The sequence below is a fragment of the Mauremys reevesii genome, linkage group 1 (assembly GCF_016161935.1).
Source record: "Mauremys reevesii isolate NIE-2019 linkage group 1, ASM1616193v1, whole genome shotgun sequence".
In the NCBI taxonomy this organism is placed as follows: domain Eukaryota; kingdom Metazoa; phylum Chordata; order Testudines; family Geoemydidae; genus Mauremys; species Mauremys reevesii.
Genome location: NC_052623.1, coordinates 495,129 through 515,119, shown reverse-complemented (window position 1 = coordinate 515,119; position 19,991 = coordinate 495,129). Strand labels below are relative to the sequence as shown.

Here is a 19,991-nt window from a genome sequence, read left to right as displayed (position 1 = left end):
CTCCTTCCATGGACTCGTCACCTGTTCTACGCCTTTCCTCCGTTTCCCCTCATACACAAGGTCCTGCTGAAGCTCCGACGGGACAAGGCACGTCTCATCTTAATTGCGCCAGCGTGGCCCAGGCAACACTGGTTCACCACGCTGCTCCGTCAGTCGGTAGCCAGCCCCATTCCTCTGCCGCTTCATCCGGATCTGATAACACAAGATCACGGCACTCTCCGTCACCTGGACCTGCCGGCCCTCCACCTCACGGCGTGGCTCCTCAGTGGCTAGACCAGACGGAGTTGCGCTGCTCTGCTCCCGTGCAGCACATTTTATTGAGCAGCAGAAAGCCTTCCACTCGATCTACCTACCTGGCCAAGTGGAAGCGCTTCGCTTGCTGGGCTCAAGCGCGGGACGCTATTCCTTCGGAACTCCCACTTCCGATGATCCTGGACTATCTCTGGTCGCTAAAACAACAAGGTCTTGCGCTGTCCTCCATTAAAGTGCACTTAGCGGCCATCTTCGCTTTCCACCCCGGTGAAGGCGTATATACGCTGTTTTCTCACCCGCTGACTACTCGCTTCAGAAAGGGCCTTGATCGTCTCTACCCCCAGGTTCGTCATCCGACTCCCACCTGGGACCTCAATCTGGTCCTCAACAGGCTCATGTCTCCGCCCTTCGAGCCGCTGGCCACCTGCTCCTTGCTGTACCTCTCATGGAAGACGGTTTTTCTCGTGGCTATCACATCTGCCAGACGGGTCTCTGAGCTCAAGGCGCTCATGGCAGACCCGCCATACACCGTTTTCCATAAGGACAAGGTACAGCTACGCCCACATCCGGCGTTTCTCCCGAAGGTAGTGTCCGCCTTCCACGTTAACCAGGATATCTTCCTGCCAGTTTTCTTTCCAAAGCCTCACGCATCTCCGAGAGAACAACGACTTCACTCCCTCGATGTTCGCAGGGCGTTGGCTTTCTATGTTGATTGGACAAGACCGTTCCGCAAATCCCCGCAACTGTTTGTGGCAATTGCTGATCGGATGAGAGGCCTTCCTGTATCATCACAGCGAATCTCCTCGTGGCTCACAGAGTGCATTCGCACCTGCTATAACTTGGCTAATGTCCCCTTGGGCCATCTCACCGCCCACTCTACCAGGGCCCAGGCATCCTCTGCTGCCTTTCTGGCGCAAGTACCCATACAAGAGATATGCAGAGCGGCGACCTGGTCATCCGTCCATACTTTTGCCTCACACTACGCCCTGGTCCAACAGTTGAGAGGTGACGCAGCCTTTGGCTCTGCGGTCCTGCATACCGCCACGTCTCACTCCGACCCCACTGCCTAGGTAAGGCTTGGGATTCACCTAACTGGAATGGATATGAGCAATCACTCGAAGAAGAAAAAACGGTTACTTACCTTTGTAACTGTTGTTCTTCGAGATGTGTTGCTCATATCCATTCCACACCCACCCTCCTTCCCCACTGTCGGAGTAGCCGGCAAGAAGGAACTGAGGGTCAGGTGGGTCGGCTGAGGTATATATGCGGTGCCATTATGGCGCCACTCCAGGGGGCGCTCAGCCGACCCACTGGGGTTGATAGGGTAAACGTCTTCCGACAAAAGTGCACGCGGCGCGCACACACCTAACTGGAATGGATATGAGCAACACATCTCGAAGAACAACAGTTACAAAGGTAAGTAACCGTTTTATTCTATGATTCTATGTGTTGATAGCTGACCTTTCAGTTCTGAAGCCACACTGTGATTCAGGGTAGATTCTGCCTGCAAGGGTCTGAAGTCTGTTCAGAGCAACTCAGGCAACTCCCATGACCACTTAAAGAAACTAAGAGCCTTTGGTGAGAGACCTTGTCAAAGGCTTTCTGAAAATTCAAGTACACTATATGACTTGATCACCCTTAGCCATAAAATTCTAATAGATTGGTGAGGCATGATTCCCCTTTACAAAAGCCATGTTGATTCTTTCCCAAGGTGTCTGATAATTCTGTTCTTTACTATGGTTTCTACCAGCTTGCCTGGTACTGTGGCCTGCATTGTGCAGGAGGTCAGACTAGATGATCATGATGGTCCCTTCTGACCTTAAAGTCTATGAGTCTATGAAGTTAGACTCAGAGCCTTGTAATTGCCAGGATTGCCTCTGGAGCACTTTTTAAAAATGGACGTTACATTAGCTGGCTTCCAGTCATCTGGAACTTACACAGAGCTCTTCTTCAGGGCTGGGAAAAGTGCTAAGACATCACAGCTAAATACAAGGTAGAACAGATGGTTTAGCATAAGGAGTTAACACATATTTCAAGGGACCATTCAAGGTGAAGTGGCCTGTTAACATCTCTCCAGTGCTGTGTGGTGGAGGAAGCTGTGTGGAGGTTAGTGGGTTATAGATTGTAGACATATATCCACTGTGATATGGCATAAATTCAGTGTCTCTATTCAGTCCAGGGTTTTTAGTGTCTAGCAAAGTTATGAATTAAGCTCCCAGGCTCGTCTTTGGAAGATGTTGTGCAGGTTTCCTTTGAGGCTGAGGACTGAGAGGTCAGATAAAGAGTGACCACTTAGTGAAAAGTGTTCACCCACAAGTGATAGGGTGTTTTTGTTTTTTACCATTTTCCTGTGTGAGATTATTCAAGATGTATTGGTTGCCAGTGCTCACCCCCAGACCCCTCTCTCACAGGAGCCCTGCTGGATGTCTGGGTCAGTTTCCAGCAGAAGTGGATTTTCCTGAATATTGTGCTGTATGAGATGGACATCAGTCTGCCCAGCAGTGAGCTGGTGAGTTGTCTCCCCGACCACATGCCCCTGCCCCGAGCCAGTGAGTCCTTCCTCCCCTCCTCACTGCCTCCAGTTCCCTGCCTCTTGGAGCTTCCCTTCTGCAGGGCTGATGCTTGCTTTCCTCGTGCCAGGATTGCCTGTTCCAGAAACTGGACAGTAAGTTCCGGGAGCTCATGCAGGTGACATCCAAGCACCCGCTGGTGCTATCCAGCATGATGCCTATGGCCACCTCCAATCGGGAGGGCCGCTTTATGGGTGTTCCCCTGCAGACCATGCTGAGTGAGGGTATTGAGGACCTGCAGCTCATCATCCACGCACTGGAGTACGTGCTGGAGGCTACGCGCATGGGCTTCCCCCGCCTCTTCTTCCTCAGCAACACAGAGGTGGTGGCTATGATGGCCTCACCTGCGGAGCCCATGGAGGTGACCACCTGGGCCCGCCGCTGCTTCCCAGCTGTGCACCAGCTGGCCTTCTGTGAGCTCTCGACCACTCGAGACCCTGCCACCTATGCTGTCCTGCTGCCCATGGCAGAGGCCACAGGCCTGGTGGGGGCCTGTGGGGAGATGGTGCCGCTGTGTTCCCCGTTGCTCCTCAACCAGAAGGTCACTAAATGGCTGTGCGCCCTGGAGCAGCGCATGAAGGAGGCCCTCTTCCACCTGCTGCAGGCATGCATGACCCAGCGCCTGGCCCTGCGGCCCCAGCTCGACGTGGCCTTCGAGCAGCGCCCAGCTCCCACCGAGCTGCCGCTGCACCTGCTGGTGGAGCACTGGGGGCAGCTGGCAACAGGCTTCCCGGCCCAGTGCGTGCTGCTGGCCGAGGAGGCCTTGTGGTTTGTGGATGTGCAGGAGCGGCTCTTCGGCCCCGTGCGCAGGCCTGGCCTCAAGCTCAAGCACCGACTCAAGCTGGAGGCCCTGGCCCACTATGTCCGCAACTACCGCAGCAGCCGCGCCGGGCAGCCGGGCAGCGCCCAGCTCAGCACGCTGCTGGGGGCCCTGCTGACGGTCACCGTGCACCAGCGCGACGTGCTAGCCCACCTGCTGCAGCGCAAGGTCGACTCACCCACCGCCTTTGCCTGGGCCCAGCTGCTCAAGTACCGGCTGGTCCTGCACCCCGCGAGTGCCAGGGCAGTCGGGGGCCCCCTTGAGAGCTGGGCCGCCAGCCCCCCCGGCTGCTGGGCCGAGATCCTCGACATCCGCCTGCACTACGACTATGAGTATGTGGGGAACTGCCCCCACCTGGTGGGGAGCCCCCAGCTGGAGAGGAGCTTCCTGGGCTTACTGCTCGCCCTGGAGGAGTTCCGCTGTGGCACGGCTCTGGGCTGCCACGGGGTCGGGAAGACGGCCACCATGCAGCACCTGGCCAGGGCTCTGGGGCGCCAGCTTGTCACCCTGCACTGCTCCCAGCAGATGAGCCTGGGCTGCCTCCGCCAACACCTGAGTGGGGCTGTGCAGGCCGGCGCCTGGCTGCTGCTGGAGGCTGTGGACCAGCTGGGGCCCAGTGTCCTGTCAGGGTTCAGCCAGCTCCTGTCAGACCTGCAGATGCTCTGCATGGGCCTGCAGGCAGAGAAGGGCCAGGTGACCCCCAGCCACAAATCCAAGAGCAGGGACGGGGAGGGGCAGGAGCAGCCTGCCAGGGCCCTGCCAGAGCTGGGCCTGGATGAAGCAGAGCCGTACCAGCCCCGCGTGCTGGGCAACATCCTCTTCGGGGAGCGGTTGCTGCGGGTCAGGGAGACCTACGGGTGCCTGGCCACCCTGCAGCGTCTCCCTGAGCTCCTGCGCCTGGCCTTGCGCCCCGTGGCCCTGCTGCCCCCTGACCTGCACAAGGTGGCCGAGGTGACCTTGCTGGCAGCTGGCTTCCGGGAAGCAGCACACCTGGCCAAGAAGCTGAGCTATTTCTTCTGGCTGGAGGGGGAGCTGGGCCCGGGCCCTGCGCCCAGCCGGCTGGCCCTGTGCAAGGGGGTCATTGAGGCAGCCATTGGGATTGTGTATCCACCTGTGGTGAGGCCAGAGCCAGAGCCCGGGGAGCAGCTCACAGCCCAGCAGTCGTCCTTTGAGAGCCTGGCTGAGGAGCCTGCCCTCGTCCAAGCTCTCTGCCTCTCGCCCTTCTTGTCTGCCCTGGAGGACCCCCAGCTGAATAGAGTGTGGGAGCTGCTCCGAGGGGTCTTCCCTGCCTCCTGCTCCCTGGTCCCCGAGGCTCATGCACCCCCCAGGCTGCTGAGTGCTGTGACAGCACAGCTGCACGAGGACAAGCTCCACGCAGACGCCGAGCTCACCAGCACCATAGTGCAGCTTTGCCAGGCCCTGCTGGGCTCGCCGGGGGTCCTGCTGGTGGGGCCCTCTGGCAGCGGCAAGACCACAGCCTGGAAGACCCTGGCTAAGGTGCTGAGCAGGCTGGCTGTGAGTGAGTCCCTGGAGCTGGCACCAGGAGCGGGCAGGCCAGGCACTCGGCAGGACGTGGCCTACCTGCCCATCAGCACTGTCTGCCTCTGCCCCAACAGCCTCAGCACTGCTGAATTCCTGGGCAGGCTTGAGGGAGGCATCTGGAAGGAGGGCGTTTTCTCCAGGCTCCTGCAGAGAATGGCTTCCTCAGCCCCTGCCGCTGGGCTGGGCATGTCAGGCACCCAGCAATGGCTGGTGCTGGACGGGTCTGCCAGCTCCGAGTGGCTGGATCCCATCTCGTCGCTGTTCAGTGCAGAGCCCACTCTCAGCCTGCCAAGCGGGCAGCGGCTCCATCCCCCAGAGGGTGTGAAGTTCCTCTTTGAGCTGCCTGATGTCTCCAGCATCTCACCATCCATCTCCACACACTGCGCCCTCCTGCACTGTGGGGGTTCGTGTGTCTGGCGAGCACTGCTGGCCTCCTCCCTAGCCACCATCTACCACACGTACAGCGTGAGCCAGGAGAGCGTGGCCATGCTGCGTGGCCTCGCTGAGGACGTCTTCCCCCCCACGCTCACCTTCCTGCAGCAGCATTGCAGCTCTGTGCTGCAGCCGCACGCCGACCTGCGCAGCCCCATAGCCTGGGGCATCCCAGAGACCACAGCCTTCACCAGGCTCCTGAAGGCTCTGCTGGACCAATACCTGAGCCATGACAAGACGAAGGCCCAGCCCCTGAGAAGGGAGGACCAGGCAGGTGAGGGGAATCCCAGCAGGACCAATGACCTCGTGCCCCCCTGCTCTTACAGGGTCCAGATTAGAACCAGTCCCAGTGCTGCTGATCCCGACCAGCCGAGTTCCCCCATTCTGGGTGCCCCAGGGTCTGAGCAGGGGCAGAGCCCCAGGGAAGGGGCCTGATGGTGGAGGCTGCTTGGGGCTCTTTGTTGGGGGGCAGGATCTCACCGTCCAGGGAGTCCTGGGTGACTGGCATGGATCCTCCTTGGCGGCTGCTCTGCCAGTCATTGCCCATGAAGGCTTGTGGCAGGGCCAGTCTGGACCTCGGGCCCATCGCTAGGCCAGGCCAGGCTGGGGTCCCCTGCCGCTAGGTGACTGACTCTCTCTCCTCAGTGGCGGAGAACAGCGGTGCTGGGGTCTCAGGTGTCCCATCACACCGGGGCTTGAATGAAGCTGTCCCGCCCCATCACCACCTGCTTGTCCGCAGCATCTTCGTGTTTGCCTACATCTGGGGCTTCAGTGGCCACCTGCACCCCAGGTACCAGCCAGGGTTCCCTGGGGCTGGGCCATTCGTGGCTCTTCTCCCTCTAGCCACGCCATCGGGGATGATGAGTGAGCAGCACCGGGAGGCGGAAGCAGTGGAATGTGAATGCTGGGGAGGGGAGGGGAGGAGAAGGGAGAGGGGTCTATGGAGCAGAGCAGGGAGCCAGGACTCCTGGGGAGTGGGGGTCTATGGAGCAGAGCAGGGAGCCAGGACTCCTGGCTTCTAGCCTGGCTCTGGGAGCAAAGTGGGTCTAGCAGTTACAGCAGGGGCAATGTGGGGCCAGCTCAGGGCACTCTCCCCTTCGCTGTCCATCTCTCTGACTCTATTTTTTGCAGACACTGGGCCCTCTTTGACAGCTTTGCCCGTAGAGTCCTGTACAGCAGCAGCTACACCATAGAGCTGCCTTCAGCCGATTCTGTCTTTGACCTCTATCCCCAGCCTGAGGATGGGAAACTGGACATCTTTGATGGGAAGTATCTGTCCGGCAGAATCAAGGCAGTTCCTGTGAGCTTCACCATCCTGCCCCAGGTACGGCCAGGCCTGGGCAGGGGGGTTCCCCAGGAGCTGCCCCATCCTGCCCCAGGTACAGTCTGGCGCTGTGAGCTGCCCCCATCCTGGCCTGGGTATGGCCAGTGTGACGATGCGGTTCTGGCGGGACCCAACTGAGAGTGCCAGTTCAGGACCAATTGCTCAAACAGGGCAGTCACAGCCCAAGGCTGAGGTTTTTCCACCTCTAAGGCAAACCAAACCAGCCAGACAAAGAGGACTTTGGTTTCACCCCACTGGCTAACCACAAGTCACACAAGCAATTTCCTTAGACACTCCAGTCTCCCAGCATCACCACCAGTGCACTTGTCCTGGGGATGAATGGTTCTGAAAACCAACACCCCAATAAAAGAAAACGGTTCTCTCAATTCCAAAGAATCAAGCCCCAGACCCAGGTCAATATACACATCAGATCTTACCCACAAATCATGTGGTTGCCAATCCTTTAGAATCTAAAATCTAAAGGTTTATTCATAAAGGGAAAAAGGTAGAGATGAGAGCCAGAATTGGTTAAATGGAATCAGTTACATACAGTAATGGCAAAGTTCTTAGTTCAGGCTTGTAGCAGTGATGAAGTAAACTGCAGGCTCAAATCAAGCCCCTGGAACATCCCCCGCTGGGATGGGTCATTCAGTCCTTTGTTCAGAGCTTCAGTTTGTAACAAAGTCCCTCCAGAGGTAAGAAGCAGGATTGAAGACCAGATGGAGATGAGGCATCAGCCTTATATAGGCTTTTCCAGGTGTAAGAACTTCTCTTTGTCCTTACTGTGGAAAATTACAGCAAAATGGAGTCTGGAGTCACATGGGCAAGTCCCTGCATACTTTGCTGAGTTACAAGGCGTGTCTGCCTCCTCTCAATGGGTCAGTTGTGTAGCTGATGGTCCTTAATGGGCCCTCAAGCAGGCTAGGCAGAGCTAACACCAGCTTGTCTGGGATGTCACCCAGAAGCATAGCACAAGTTTGAAGAACAGACAGAACAGAGCCAATATTCATAACTTCAACTACAAAATGACACATGCACCCAGACAGCATAATCATAACCAGCCACCCATAACCTGGTCTTAGACACCTCATATGACCCCTTTTACATAAGATTTGGTGCCACTACAGGACCTTGGTTGCAACCATGTTCTATATGGTCCCAGATTATATCAATAACGTCACAGCCAGGACCAGGGGTGCCAGGAGTTGCCCCATCCTGCCCCAGGTATGGGCAGGTCCCAAGGGCCCTGAGGAGCCTGCCCCGTTCTGCCCCATGTACAGCCAGGCCCCAGCGGTCCCCATGACAGGCCCTGTCATGCCCCAGGTATGGCCAGGCTCTGGGGGTCCCTGGGAGCTGCCCCAGGTACGACTGGCCCCCAGGGGGTCCCCGGGAGCTGCCCAGTTCTGCCCTAGGTCCATCCAGGACCATCACACACACTAACATTCCCACTGGTGACAAGGGCCAGAGTTGCTGGATGGCGTCTGGGACGCCAAAGGAGAGGTCAGATGCTAGAGGCACAGGGGGGCAAGGCTGGGAGCTCTTCCAAGAGCCCCATGCAGCCAGGAGAGGTGGCACGTCGCCTTCGATCCCCTGCTCTCTGATGTGCCCAAGGTCTCTTTGGGGGTTGGACTAGATGACCTCCTGAGGTCCCTTCCAACCCTGAGATTCTATGATTCTATGGTGCTCCCCTCTGGTCAAGTGCTACACAGTCCCAAGGCCCCTTCCCTGGCACGGTCTCTCTGCTCTGCAGTACGAGCGACTCCTCTACGTGCTGGACCTGCTCCTGGGCTCGAGGCAGCCAGTGCTCCTGGCCGGGGAGCCCGGCTGCGGCAAGTCGTCCTACGCGGAGCTGCTGATCCAGCCCAATCACTCCTACCATCGTGTCGCCATCTCGCCTGCCCTCGGCGCGGGCCATGTGCGCCGGCTGCTGGAGAGCCACATCCTGAGCAGCATGCGGGACAAGGCCCTGTTCACCAGCCTCCCTGGATCCCGGGCCCCTGGCGCCAGGGGCGGGAGGAGCTGCTACCTGCTCCTGCTGGATGACCTGCACGCCGCCGAGCTGGGTGAGCCCCCGCCTCACGTCAGACATTGCCCTGGGCTGAGCTGGAAATGGCCACGTATCTTCTGTGGGGCCTGGCTCCCCCCAGCTCGGCAAGGCCCTGCTCCCCGTCCTTGGCCCAGACACCCACTCCTCACGTCAGACATTGCCCTGGGCTGATCTGGAAATGGCCACGTATCTTCTGTGGGGCCTGGCTCCCCCCAGCTCGGCAAGGCCCTGCTCCCCGTCCTTGGCCCAGACACCCACTCCTCACGTCAGACATTGCCCTGGGCTGAGCTGGAAATGGCCATGTATCTTCTGTAAGGCCCGGCTCCCCACGGCTGGGCCTGGCTCCCCCTGGCAGGGGCCAGACACCCACCGCCCCAGGGCTCTGCGGGGCCCGGCTCCCCCTGCCTCGGCCTGGCTCCCCATTGCTGGGGCCAGACACCCACCGCCCCAGGGCTCTGCAAGGCGCGGCTCCCCCTGCCTTGGCCTGGCTCCCCATCGCTGGGGCCAGACACCCCCTGCCCCAAAGCTCTGCAGGGCCCGGTTCCCCCTGGCTGGGCCTGGCTCCCCATCGCTGGAGCCAGACACCCCCCAACCCCAGGGCTCAGCATGGCCTGGCTCCCCCTGGCTGGGCCTGGCTCCCCATCGCTGGAGCCAGACACCCCCTGCCTCAGAGCTCTGCGGGGCCCGGCTCCCCCTGCCTCGGCCTGGCTCCCCATCGCTGGGGCCAGACACCCCGTGCCCCAGGGGTCTGCAAGGCCTGTCTCCCCCTGGCTGGGCTCAGTCACCCAGGGGTGGTTAGGTTCCCGGGGCTGTGTGTGTTAGTGCGTCCTGCCCCTGGCACTTGGCTCCCAGAAGAGCGTGTGGGTGGCTGTGGGAGGGCTAGGCAGGCTGCTCCAAGGCGTGATGGTCCTTTCTCTCCCAGATGCCAGGCAGGGGAGTCACCCCGTGGTGGAGACCCTGCGCCAGGCCCTCTCCCACCAGGAGGTCTACGGCGCCGAGAGCCTGGAGCTCCGACACATCCCTTCAGCAGAGTTCAATTGCTTTGGCTTGGTGGCTGCTCCAGCGATTGGCGTGCACCCCCTCTCCCCTCGCTTCACTCGGCTCTGCAGCATCCTCTCGCTCCCCAGTGTCTCCAGGGAGTCTCTGATCAGCATCCACAGCCCCCTGGTCCTGGCCTGGCTGGAGAAGTTCCCTCTGCTGGCCAGGCACAGCGAGCTGGCCACTGCCCTGGTGGGGGCCACTATGGACGTGTATGAGGCCGTGAAGGCCAGGTTCCGCCCCTCCCCCGCCTGCTCCCCCTACCACTTCTCTTACCACCACATCGAGAAGGTTCTCAGGGGCCTCTTCCTCCTGCGGCCCTGCCCCGGGATCCACCTCACCAGCCCCTTGGAGGACCCCAGCGCGCCCAAGGCTTCAAAGCGAGGCCAGCCGGGGATAAGCCTGAGCCTCACGCTGAGCACCCGGGTCATCGTCCGCCTCTGGCTGCACGAGTCGCTGCGCACCTTCTGCGACCCGCTGCTGTCGGAGCGGGAGCGGCAGGAGAGCGGGCAGCTGCTGCTGGAGGTGGCTGCCAGCACCTTCTGCACCAAGAGGAGCGTGCTGAGGGTGATCACCACCAGCGACAGGGAGACACAGCAGCGCGAGCGAGCCAGAAGCGTCACGGAGCCCGCCGGGAAAGACGCTGCCATGGAGCTGGGCGCTGAGAGCCATGAGGAGCCTTCCTCGCAGAGCAGCAGTGACGGGGACTGCCCAGACGCCTTTGATCCCATAGACCAGGCCCCCGCCCTGGCCCTGGACCGGCCGGACGCAGCGCCCTCTGGGGATTCTGCTCTGGCCGCACTGGAACCCGAGGGGGCAGAGGCGACTGGGATGAGGAGAGTGGCTTCCATCCAGCCCTCTCCAGCCCTGCGCCCTCGCTTCCAGGAGCAGCACCTGGCCATGGGGCGCCGCACCAGCGCCCGCCGAGCCACCCCTCTGAAGAGCAAGCGCAGGCCCTCCACCAAGAAGGACAACACCAAGCCCCTGCTGCCCTCCCACCTCCTGCTGCTGCCAGGGGAGAACGTGTGCAACATCCTCTTCAGCAGGGAGCTGGCGCCAGCCTCCCCGAGCAGGGAGGGTGTCTACCATGAGAGGTGCTGGGACGCCATCCAGCAGCAGCTCAGCACCTTCCTCCCCAGGGGCTTTGTGCTGTGCAGAGAAGTCACCCAGCACCTGGTGCGCCTGCTGCGGGTGCTGTGCTGCCCAGAGGGGCACGGCGCCCTCCTCTCCCTGCACCTCTCCACCGGCAGGAGGTCCCTGGTGGCCCTGGCTGCCCACGCCACTGCCTCCCAGCTCTTTGAGCTGACGGGGCAGGCGGGAGAGCGGGAGGTGAGGGAGCTGATCAGGAAAGCCAGCTGGCAGGCTGGGATCCTGGACACGAGAGTCGTGGTGCTGGTGCACCAGGGGGTGGGGCTGGGCACCATGCAGAAGCTGGTGGATCTGATGAGAGAGGGCACCTACCCTGGCCTGTACACCACTGAAGACACTGCACACATCGTGAAGGAACTGCTGCAGGAGAACCAGAACATCAAAAGAACGATGAGGCCTAACATGGTCCTGCAAAGGTCGGGGAGGGAGTGACAGAGTCCCTGGCCCAGGGAAGTTGGGGATGCCCTGAGCTGGGCAGGGCTAACAGGAGTGACCGTGGGTGGGGGGAGGGGAGTGGAAGCCCTGAGCCAGGGTGCACACAGGCTCCATACCTTGCCTGCCCTGGGGGGGAATCACACAGGCCCCGCCCCCCACACTGGGGGCATCCTCTCTTTTATCAGGGATATTAGGCGAGAGAAGGAAATTCCAGCTGGGCCTGCCCTGAGACCCTGCTGGGCTGGGGCTGTCCACAGGTGGCAGGGGGCACTCCCCCTGCAGGGGTGGGGTTAGTGTCAGTCCCCTTCAAACTGGACTGGGAGAGAGAGGTTTGGTGTCACCCCATATCTTGGGGATCCCCCTCTCTTCCCTCAGACCCTTTGCCTTCTCTTTCAGGTTCTACCAGTTTGTGAGGAACAATCTGCACATGCTGCTGCTGCTGGATGGGCGCAAGGGCTGGGCACAGGGCAGGGGGCCATTGGGTTACCCCACAGCCATGGCCACAGCCCTGCTCACCCTCCCCTGCAGCATTGACGTGTACCAGCCCTGGAGCCAGGAGTCCCTGGTGCAGGTGGCTACCAAGCACCTGGAAGATGCCCTCAGCCAGCAGCCCCTGAAGAGCCCAGGTGAGGGCTCGGTCTGCTTCTGGGGTCTCAGCTTCTCCTGGATCATGGCGGCTGTGCAGCCGGCAAAGGGCCAGGCCCACCTGGGTTCGGCACAGAATAGTGCCAGGCCCCTCGGGCTGGCCAGCTCCAACCCATGGGCCCGGCTGCCTGCTCTCCACAGTCTCTCATGGTGTCCACTTTCTTGTCTGTCAGTCCCAGCGTCACTGCAGGCCCTGGAGAATTCGCTTGCCAGCGTTGCCTCAGCCATGGCTCTGATCCACCGCTCTGCCAGCTGCTATGCCACACATCTGGCCCCCGGCATGCCCCTCATCACCCCAAAGACCTTCCTGGATTTCCTCGACGCTTTCCTCATGCTCTCAGCACAGTTGCAGAGGCAGAGCCGGACTCAGGCTGATCGGTAAGGAATGAGGCCAAACCCTGCTCCCCATCACAACCATAACTCTGACCCCCATGGCCTCATGGTACCCCCACATTGCTCTGCCTGCCCATGGGCAGTGCGTCATGCCCCACAGCCCGTGGGCTGGGCCATCAGCGCTAAGCAGGGTAAACGTCCCAAGTCAGTGACAGCTGGGCTGAGGGGTCTCGACACACAGCAAGAGGGCCTTCGAGCTGCCCCCATTCTAACAGCTGGTGTGCCAGGCTGCTGTGACTGAGGGAGAGAATGGGGATCAGGCGCCCCCTTTCCCTCCTCTGCCCCAGGAGCATGGTGAGGAGCAGGGTCTGGCCCCCTGCCCAGGACACAAGCTGTCTCTCCCTGCCAGGGTCAGGTTATCCCAGAGCTGCCCGCTAGGGCTCCTGGCCTTGGAACAGAAGGATCTGGCTGGAGGGGCCCCTGGGCTGCACCCCCAAATTGAAGTGCCCCTAATGCCCTGGATCTGAACTTGTGCGGGGGGTGGGGGAGCCTCACTCTCATTTCCTTGGGGCAGGATGAAGCTTGCTCTGACCAAGATGCAGGCAGTGAGTGAGAAGCAGCGGGAGCACAGCCGGGACATCAAGTACCTGCAGGAGAAACTTCGCATGGCCAAGGAGGTGAGAGGGTCGCCTCCGGGAGAGCCTGGCGTCCGGTGCTGTCACCCATGAGCCCAGCTCAGCCAGCATGGTGCTGGGGGTGCTGTGCTGCAGAGTGGGGACTCTCCCCAAGGCCCCAGCACAGCTGCAGGGAGAAGGCAGGGGGGGCTCTCCACAGGGTTTGGGGATTTGTACCTCCAGGCGGAGGAGGTCGAGTATTCATCCGCAGAGTAACTGCCCTGCTCGGACACTCACAGCCTGGGGCAGTGGCTCGGGTTGATGCTGGGGGACTGGGAGGGGCTGGGCAGCAGCAGAGGGAAGGGCTGTGTGGACTGCTGGTGTCATGTCTGTTCCCCTTCTGCCCTCAGCAAGTGGCCAGGTGCCAGCGGCGGGCGGAACGTGAAGAGGTGGTGCAGAAGCAGCAGGAGCAGGACTGTCAGCACCGCGAGGCACGCATCGAGATCCTTACACAGGAGCAGCACCTGTTGGAGCAGAGCAAGGAGTCTGCCACGAGAAAGGTGTGCATGGACCTGAGCCCCTGGAACGGCAAGGACGGGCACCCTGGCTGGCTGCCCGGCTGAGCCTGCGGAGAGGCAGGGACGGGCACCCTGGCTGGCTGCCCGGCTGAGCCTGCGGAGAGGCAGGGACGGGCACCCCGCCGGCTGCCCGGCTGAGCCTGTGGAGAGGCAGGGACGGGCACCCTGGCTGGCTGCCCGGCTGAGCCAGCAGAGAGGCAGGGACGGGCACCCTGGCCGGCTGCCCAGCTGAGCCTGCGGAGAGGCAGGGACGGGCACCCCACCGGCTGCCCGGCTGAGCCTGCGGAGGCAGGACGGGCACCCGGCCGGCTGCCCGGCTGAGCCTGCGGAGAGGCACCCGCGCCGGCTGCCCAGCTGAGCCTGCGGAGAGGCAGGACGGGCACCCCGGCCGGCTGCCCGGCTGAGCCTGCGGAGAGGCAGGGACGGGCACCCTGGCTGGCTGCCCAGCTGAGCCTGCGGAGAGGCAGGGACGGGCACCCCGGCCGGCTGCCCGGCTGAGCCTGCGGAGAGGCAGGGACGGGCACCCCGGCCGGCTGCCCGGCTGAGCCTGCGGAGAGGCAGGGACGGGCACCCTGGCCGGCTGCCCAGCTGAGCCTGCGGAGAGGCAGGGACGGGCACCCCACCGGCTGCCCGGCTGAGCCTGCGGAGAGGCAGGGATGGGCACCCTGGCTGGCTGCCCGGCTGAGCCTGCGGAGAGGCAGGGACGGGCACCCCGGCCGGCTGCCCGGCTGAGCCTGCGGAGAGGCTGGGATGGGCACCCTGGCTGGCTGAGCCTGCAGAGAGACAGGGGCTTGGGTGCAAGGCCCATCAGTAGGGGTGAGCCTCACATGGTGTGACGCAGCAGGGAGGGGGGCGGATTGACCTGGGAATGTCGTCTGGTTTTACTGGGGCTGTCTGCATGGGGGAGGGGAGAGCAGGGGGTGACTTTAGATGAGGGGCGGTACCTGAGCCGGGAGGGGGGTGGGGCGAGCCTGGGAAACTGGACAAAGGGAGAGGGGAAGAAGGAGGGGGAGAGCCGGCTGGAGGGGTGTGACGGAGCTGTTCTGGCGGGACCCAACTGAGAGTGCCAAATCAGGACCAATTGCTCAAACAGGGCAGTTACAGCCCTAGGCTGGGGTTTTTCCACCTCTAAGGCAAACCAAACCAGCCAGACAAAAAGGACTTTGGTCTCACCCCACTGGCTTACCACAAGTCACACAAGCAATTTCCTTAGACACTCCAGTCTCCCAGTATCACCACCAGTGCACTCGTCCTGGGGATAAATGGTTATGAAAACCAACACCCCAATAAAAGAAAAAGGTTCCCTCGATCCCAAAGGACCAAGCCCCAGACCCAGGTCAATATACACATCAGATCTTACCCACAAATCACGCTGTTGCCAATCCTTTAGAATCTAAAATCTAAAGGTTTATTTACAAAGGGAAAAAGGTAGAGAAGAGAGGTAGAATTGGTTAAATGCAATCAATTACATACAGTAATGGCAAAGTTCTTAGTTCAGGCTTGCAGCAGTGCTGGAGTAAACTGCAGGTTTAGATTAAGTCTCTGGAACATCCCCCGCTGGGATGGGTCCTCAGTCCCTGGTGTAGAGCTTCAGTTTGTGGCAAAGTCCCTCCAGAGGTCAGAAGCAGGATTGAAGACAAGATGGAGATGAGGCATTAGGCTTATATAGACTTTTCCAGGTGTAAGAATCCCTTTGTCTTCACTGTGGAATTTTACAGCAAAATGGAGCCTTGAGTCACATGAGCCAGTCCCTGCATACTTTGCTGAGTCACAAGGCGTGTCTGCCTTCTCTCCATGGGTCCATTGTGTCCTTAATGGTCCTTAATGGGCCATCAAACAGGCTAGGCAGAGCTAACACCAGCTTGTCTGGGAGGCTTCCCCCAGAAGCACAGCACAAACTTGAAATATTGACAGCATAGAGCCAACATTCATAACTTCAACTAAAAATGATACAGACATACAGACAGCATAATTATAACCAGCAACCCATAACCTGGTCTTAGACCCCCTTTACTTAGGATTTGGTGCCACTACAGGACCTTGGTTGCAACCCATGTTCTATATGGTCCCCATTTATATCAATAACGTCACACCCCCAACGCAAAATTGATGCAGGAAGGGATGACAAAACATCGCTGACTGCATCCCAAGAGCCCCCTTTCCTTGGGTCTGTCTCACTACAGCTAGTGTTGGGCAGTGTATAACCGAAATGGTTTATCAAAGTCATGTTCAATAACATGAATGAATCTCCTTACAAACTCAAGGTATAACAGCATGGTTCCTGTATGTTTCATGTGATCTTGCCAAGAGCTAAAGAAAACAGCTACTTTATCCATACCAGCTTTGGCCAATGTTTGGAACCCAATTAACATTACACTAATGTAGATATTGATGTTGTTCATAGAACAGGAATCTTGGCATTTAGCCATGAAAGCAATATGGTAGTGTGCCTCAGTTTCCCCTCTCATACAGCACATCAGGTCTGGAATGTATTTTCCCCTGTGAAAAGTTCCAACACTGTTTGCATGCATTAACTGTGAAACATCAGTATAGCAAGGCCCTTTAACATAAAGTGTGTTTTCATGTATTCCTTTCAACATGTTTACGGGATTTTCCAAAAGATTAGGCACATCGTACATTTTTACAGTTCTTGGCAATAGCAACACATTAGTTACAAAAATTAGCATTAGCAATAACAACAAATTGATTGCAAGTGTCCATCTACAAATATGTTTGTCATGCCACACCCTTGGCTCAATACCATTGGAGATTGGGCCTTTTAGGGTTAACCTGTGGGTTCCCTTTGCAAAATTCAGTCTTCTCTTTCCTTCTTGTTCTTCAGGATTAAACCCTGATTTCTCTTGCTTAACAGAGATCACTGGCTGATGGGGTGGGCCCTCTGTGCTAACAGCTATTAGCAAGTCTTTCTTCTCCCTGCCAGCCAAGTAATTCGCACCAACACAGACAGCTATGGATTCCACGGCTGGACTTTGTCTTACAGAGATACCACACAAATCCAAAGAGTCTGAGGGTGAGAGCTGGCTTGCTCTCCCCTGCCTCCTCAAGCATTCAGCCATAAAACTGTTCTGCTTTGAAAAACCAGTAACTGAATCTGTCCTCAGATCCTGAAGCACAGACTGCTCACTTACAGATTCAGCATGGAGACATGCCTGTCCCAACACCATTGTCTCCCCACCAACAAGCTGGCCACACACAGCCAGGTGGTTATAGGGCTGCTCAACTTCCTTAACAGCTTCTACTCCACCTGAGACCTTTTCAAAGCTGCCCACACTGGATCTTTCAAAAGGAAAGTCAGTGGATCCATTCACAACAGAAAATTTCTGGCTGTTAGGAACTGAAACTTCCCTGATTAAATCACTTTTACACCCTTCAGTTGCAGTAAACTGCTTGCACAGGCTACCATGAGGATTCCTTTCCTCACAGAAATTCTGCCCTTCCCGTCTCCACCTAGGGCTTGCTCTACAGGAACACTTCCCTGAGCAACCACAGCCGCTTTCTGGGTCTCACTTACACTTAGACTCACTTCAGGCCCCACAGGTGGATTTCTACACAATCCCCTTTTAGGCACACCTACAAACTTTCTAGATAACAGGTGAACAAGTTCAGGAATCTTTTCCTTCTTGCTACAAGTTGTCAAACTGTCAGTAGGTAACACACTTAAATCATCTTCATGCTCTCCTTGTGGTATCACCCTGATCAGACAGAGTTGCTGCACCCTTTTCCAACCACACATTAGCAACTGGCAAACTACAAGCACCAGAACTGTCTGGTCTCTGGGATTTTGCTAAGACACTAACTGGATGCAGCCTAGTCACAGTGCCATTCTCCCCAGCAGACACAAATTCAGGACTATTCCCTTCCTGGGCTTTAGCCGTATTTACAACCAACTTCGAGACAACTGAATCACCCTCACCCATCACAGGCTGAAAGGCCCCTTCTGTCTGCTCCACAGACACAGAAGAGCCGGAGACACATTCTCCTTCACCAGACACACAGCTTGGGATCTCATTTCCCTTGTCCCAGCACACAGGGCTGTTCACAGACACCTGCTTGGAGACCAGGCAAGTCAATACCCCTGACCGACACAGGCACATTCCCTTCACTGTCACATTTCTCCACACGGGAAACAGGTAAGGGACAGGGACACTCATCTTCCACTATCTCTCCCTTCCCAAACTGCTGATTAGACAAAGCCATCAGCTCACAAGGCTGCCTAGGCTCCCCCAAACTTTCCCTACCAGGCACATTGCCTCTCCCAACAGATAAGCTGCTGCTCTTTTCACTACACTGAGCTACTTTTAGCAAATCACAGTTACCCATTTCAGGTTTACTTCTACAAGCTGCACTAGCCAACAATCCATTACCCATTACAAATTTACCCTCTCCTTCCTCAGTTAGGGATTTAAACTGACCATCTACTTTAATCTGCTCCTGAGAAACATTTTCCTCACCAATGAGATCTTTCTGCTCTTGATCTAACTCCAGATTCACTTCTGAGACATCAGACAGACATTCAGAAACTTCATTCCCAGACACACTGCTTCTTGGCACAGACAAACCTTTGGAGCAACCCACCTCAGGCAAATCATTGCCCACAATAGACACAGGTTTAAGATCATTCCTCTCCTGTGACTGGCTACCTGGACTGAACAAATCTTTAACATTTTCCCCAATTAAAAGATCTTTAGGCAATAACTTCCTGACGCCAGCTATCACTTCATGCTGAGCCCCATTCCACTCAAGGTGGATTCTGGCTAAAGGCACACGGACAGTAAACTCACAGAGGATCACAACATTCACACTCTGATTTGGTAAATAATCTTCCTCTTTGACCAGATCCGCTCTAACAAGAGTGATGTTAGAAGCCATAGTTTGCCCTAAACAGCTTTTACCATTGACTTTTACACTCGTACATAGCACTGGCACAATTTATCTACTGAACCCACAGTAACAGCATTGACATAACAGGTGGCATTGTTGGGGTACATTTGGTTACCCCCAGACAACTGCTCAGAATTATACAACATACCAAAATTGTTACAAACTGGACTTTCAAGAGGATACAGTCTCTGCTGTTCTTCCATTGCTTTTTTGACTTGGAGTTGGAGTCTAGCTGTCTCCTGTTGCATCTGTCGAGTTTTCTCCTCAGCAGCCAGCAGCTCCAGACGCCTCTTACGAGCTTTTTCTTCTCTCTTAGCAACTTCTTTCTTTCTCTCATCAGCCTCTTTCTCCATTCGAATTTCTGCCCGTTCTTGCTCATAATCAAACTGCAGGCTGTCTCTCAAGGCTTGCAGTTTCCTTGCTTTTCCTGATGCTCTCTGTCTCATGGTCACTGATCTTTAACCAACCAAACTCTCAATCCCAAAGTTAAAATTTGGATAGCGTGGGGTTCTGACCCAAAGCTTAATTGACCTGGTTCTGTGGATCCTGCCGACTACGCCACTGTGACGGAGCTGTTCTGGCGGGACCCAACTGAGAGTGCCAAATCAGGACCAATTGCTCAAACAGGGCAGTTACAGCCCTAGGCTGGGGTTTTTCCACCTCTAAGGCAAACCAAACCAGCCAGACAAAAGGACTTTGGTCTCACCCCACTGGCTTACCACAAGTCACACAAGCAATTTCCTTAGACACTCCAGTCTCCCAGTATCACCACCAGTGCACTCGTCCTGGGGATGAATGGTTATGAAAACCAACACCCCAATAAAAGAAAAAGGTTCTCTCGATCCCAAAGGACCAAGCCCCAGACCCAGGTCAATATACACATCAGATCTTACCCACAAATCACGCTGTTGCCAATCCTTTAGAATCTAAAATCTAAAGGTTTATTTACAAAGGGAAAAAGGTAGAGAAGAGAGGTAGAATTGGTTAAATGCAATCAATTACATACAGTAATGGCAAAGTTCTTAGTTCAGGCTTGCAGCAGTGCTGGAGTAAACTGCAGGTTTAGATTAAGTCTCTGGAACATCCCCCGCTGGGATGGGTCCTCAGTCCCTGGTGTAGAGCTTCAGTTTGTGGCAAAGTCCTCCAGAGGTCAGAAGCAGGATTGAAGACAAGATGGAGATGAGGCATTAGGCTTATATAGACTTTTCCAGGTGTAAGAATCCCTTTGTCTTCACTGTGGAATTTTACAGCAAAATGGAGCCTTGAGTCACATGAGCCAGTCCCTGCATACTTTGCTGAGTCACAAGGCG

General features: G+C 57.4%; 1 protein-coding gene across 9 annotated transcripts in view; it reads left to right on the top strand.

Moving 5' to 3' along the window:
- The window catches only part of DNHD1 (dynein heavy chain domain 1), a 238,199-nt gene that overhangs the window by 162,789 nt on the left and 55,419 nt on the right, over positions 1–19,991 (top strand). For all 9 annotated transcript variants that reach the window (XM_039529722.1, XM_039529729.1, XM_039529697.1 and 6 more), the window contains 10 exons: positions 2,664–2,761; positions 2,893–5,890; positions 6,262–6,406; positions 6,748–6,940; positions 8,691–9,003; positions 9,910–11,590; positions 12,006–12,235; positions 12,428–12,632; positions 13,162–13,264; positions 13,612–13,761. In XM_039529722.1, coding sequence (XP_039385656.1) covers positions 2,664–2,761; positions 2,893–5,890; positions 6,262–6,406; positions 6,748–6,940; positions 8,691–9,003; positions 9,910–11,590; positions 12,006–12,235; positions 12,428–12,632; positions 13,162–13,264; positions 13,612–13,761 — 6,116 coding nt within the window. The remainder of the gene's footprint in view (positions 1–2,663; positions 2,762–2,892; positions 5,891–6,261; positions 6,407–6,747; positions 6,941–8,690; positions 9,004–9,909; positions 11,591–12,005; positions 12,236–12,427; positions 12,633–13,161; positions 13,265–13,611; positions 13,762–19,991) is intronic.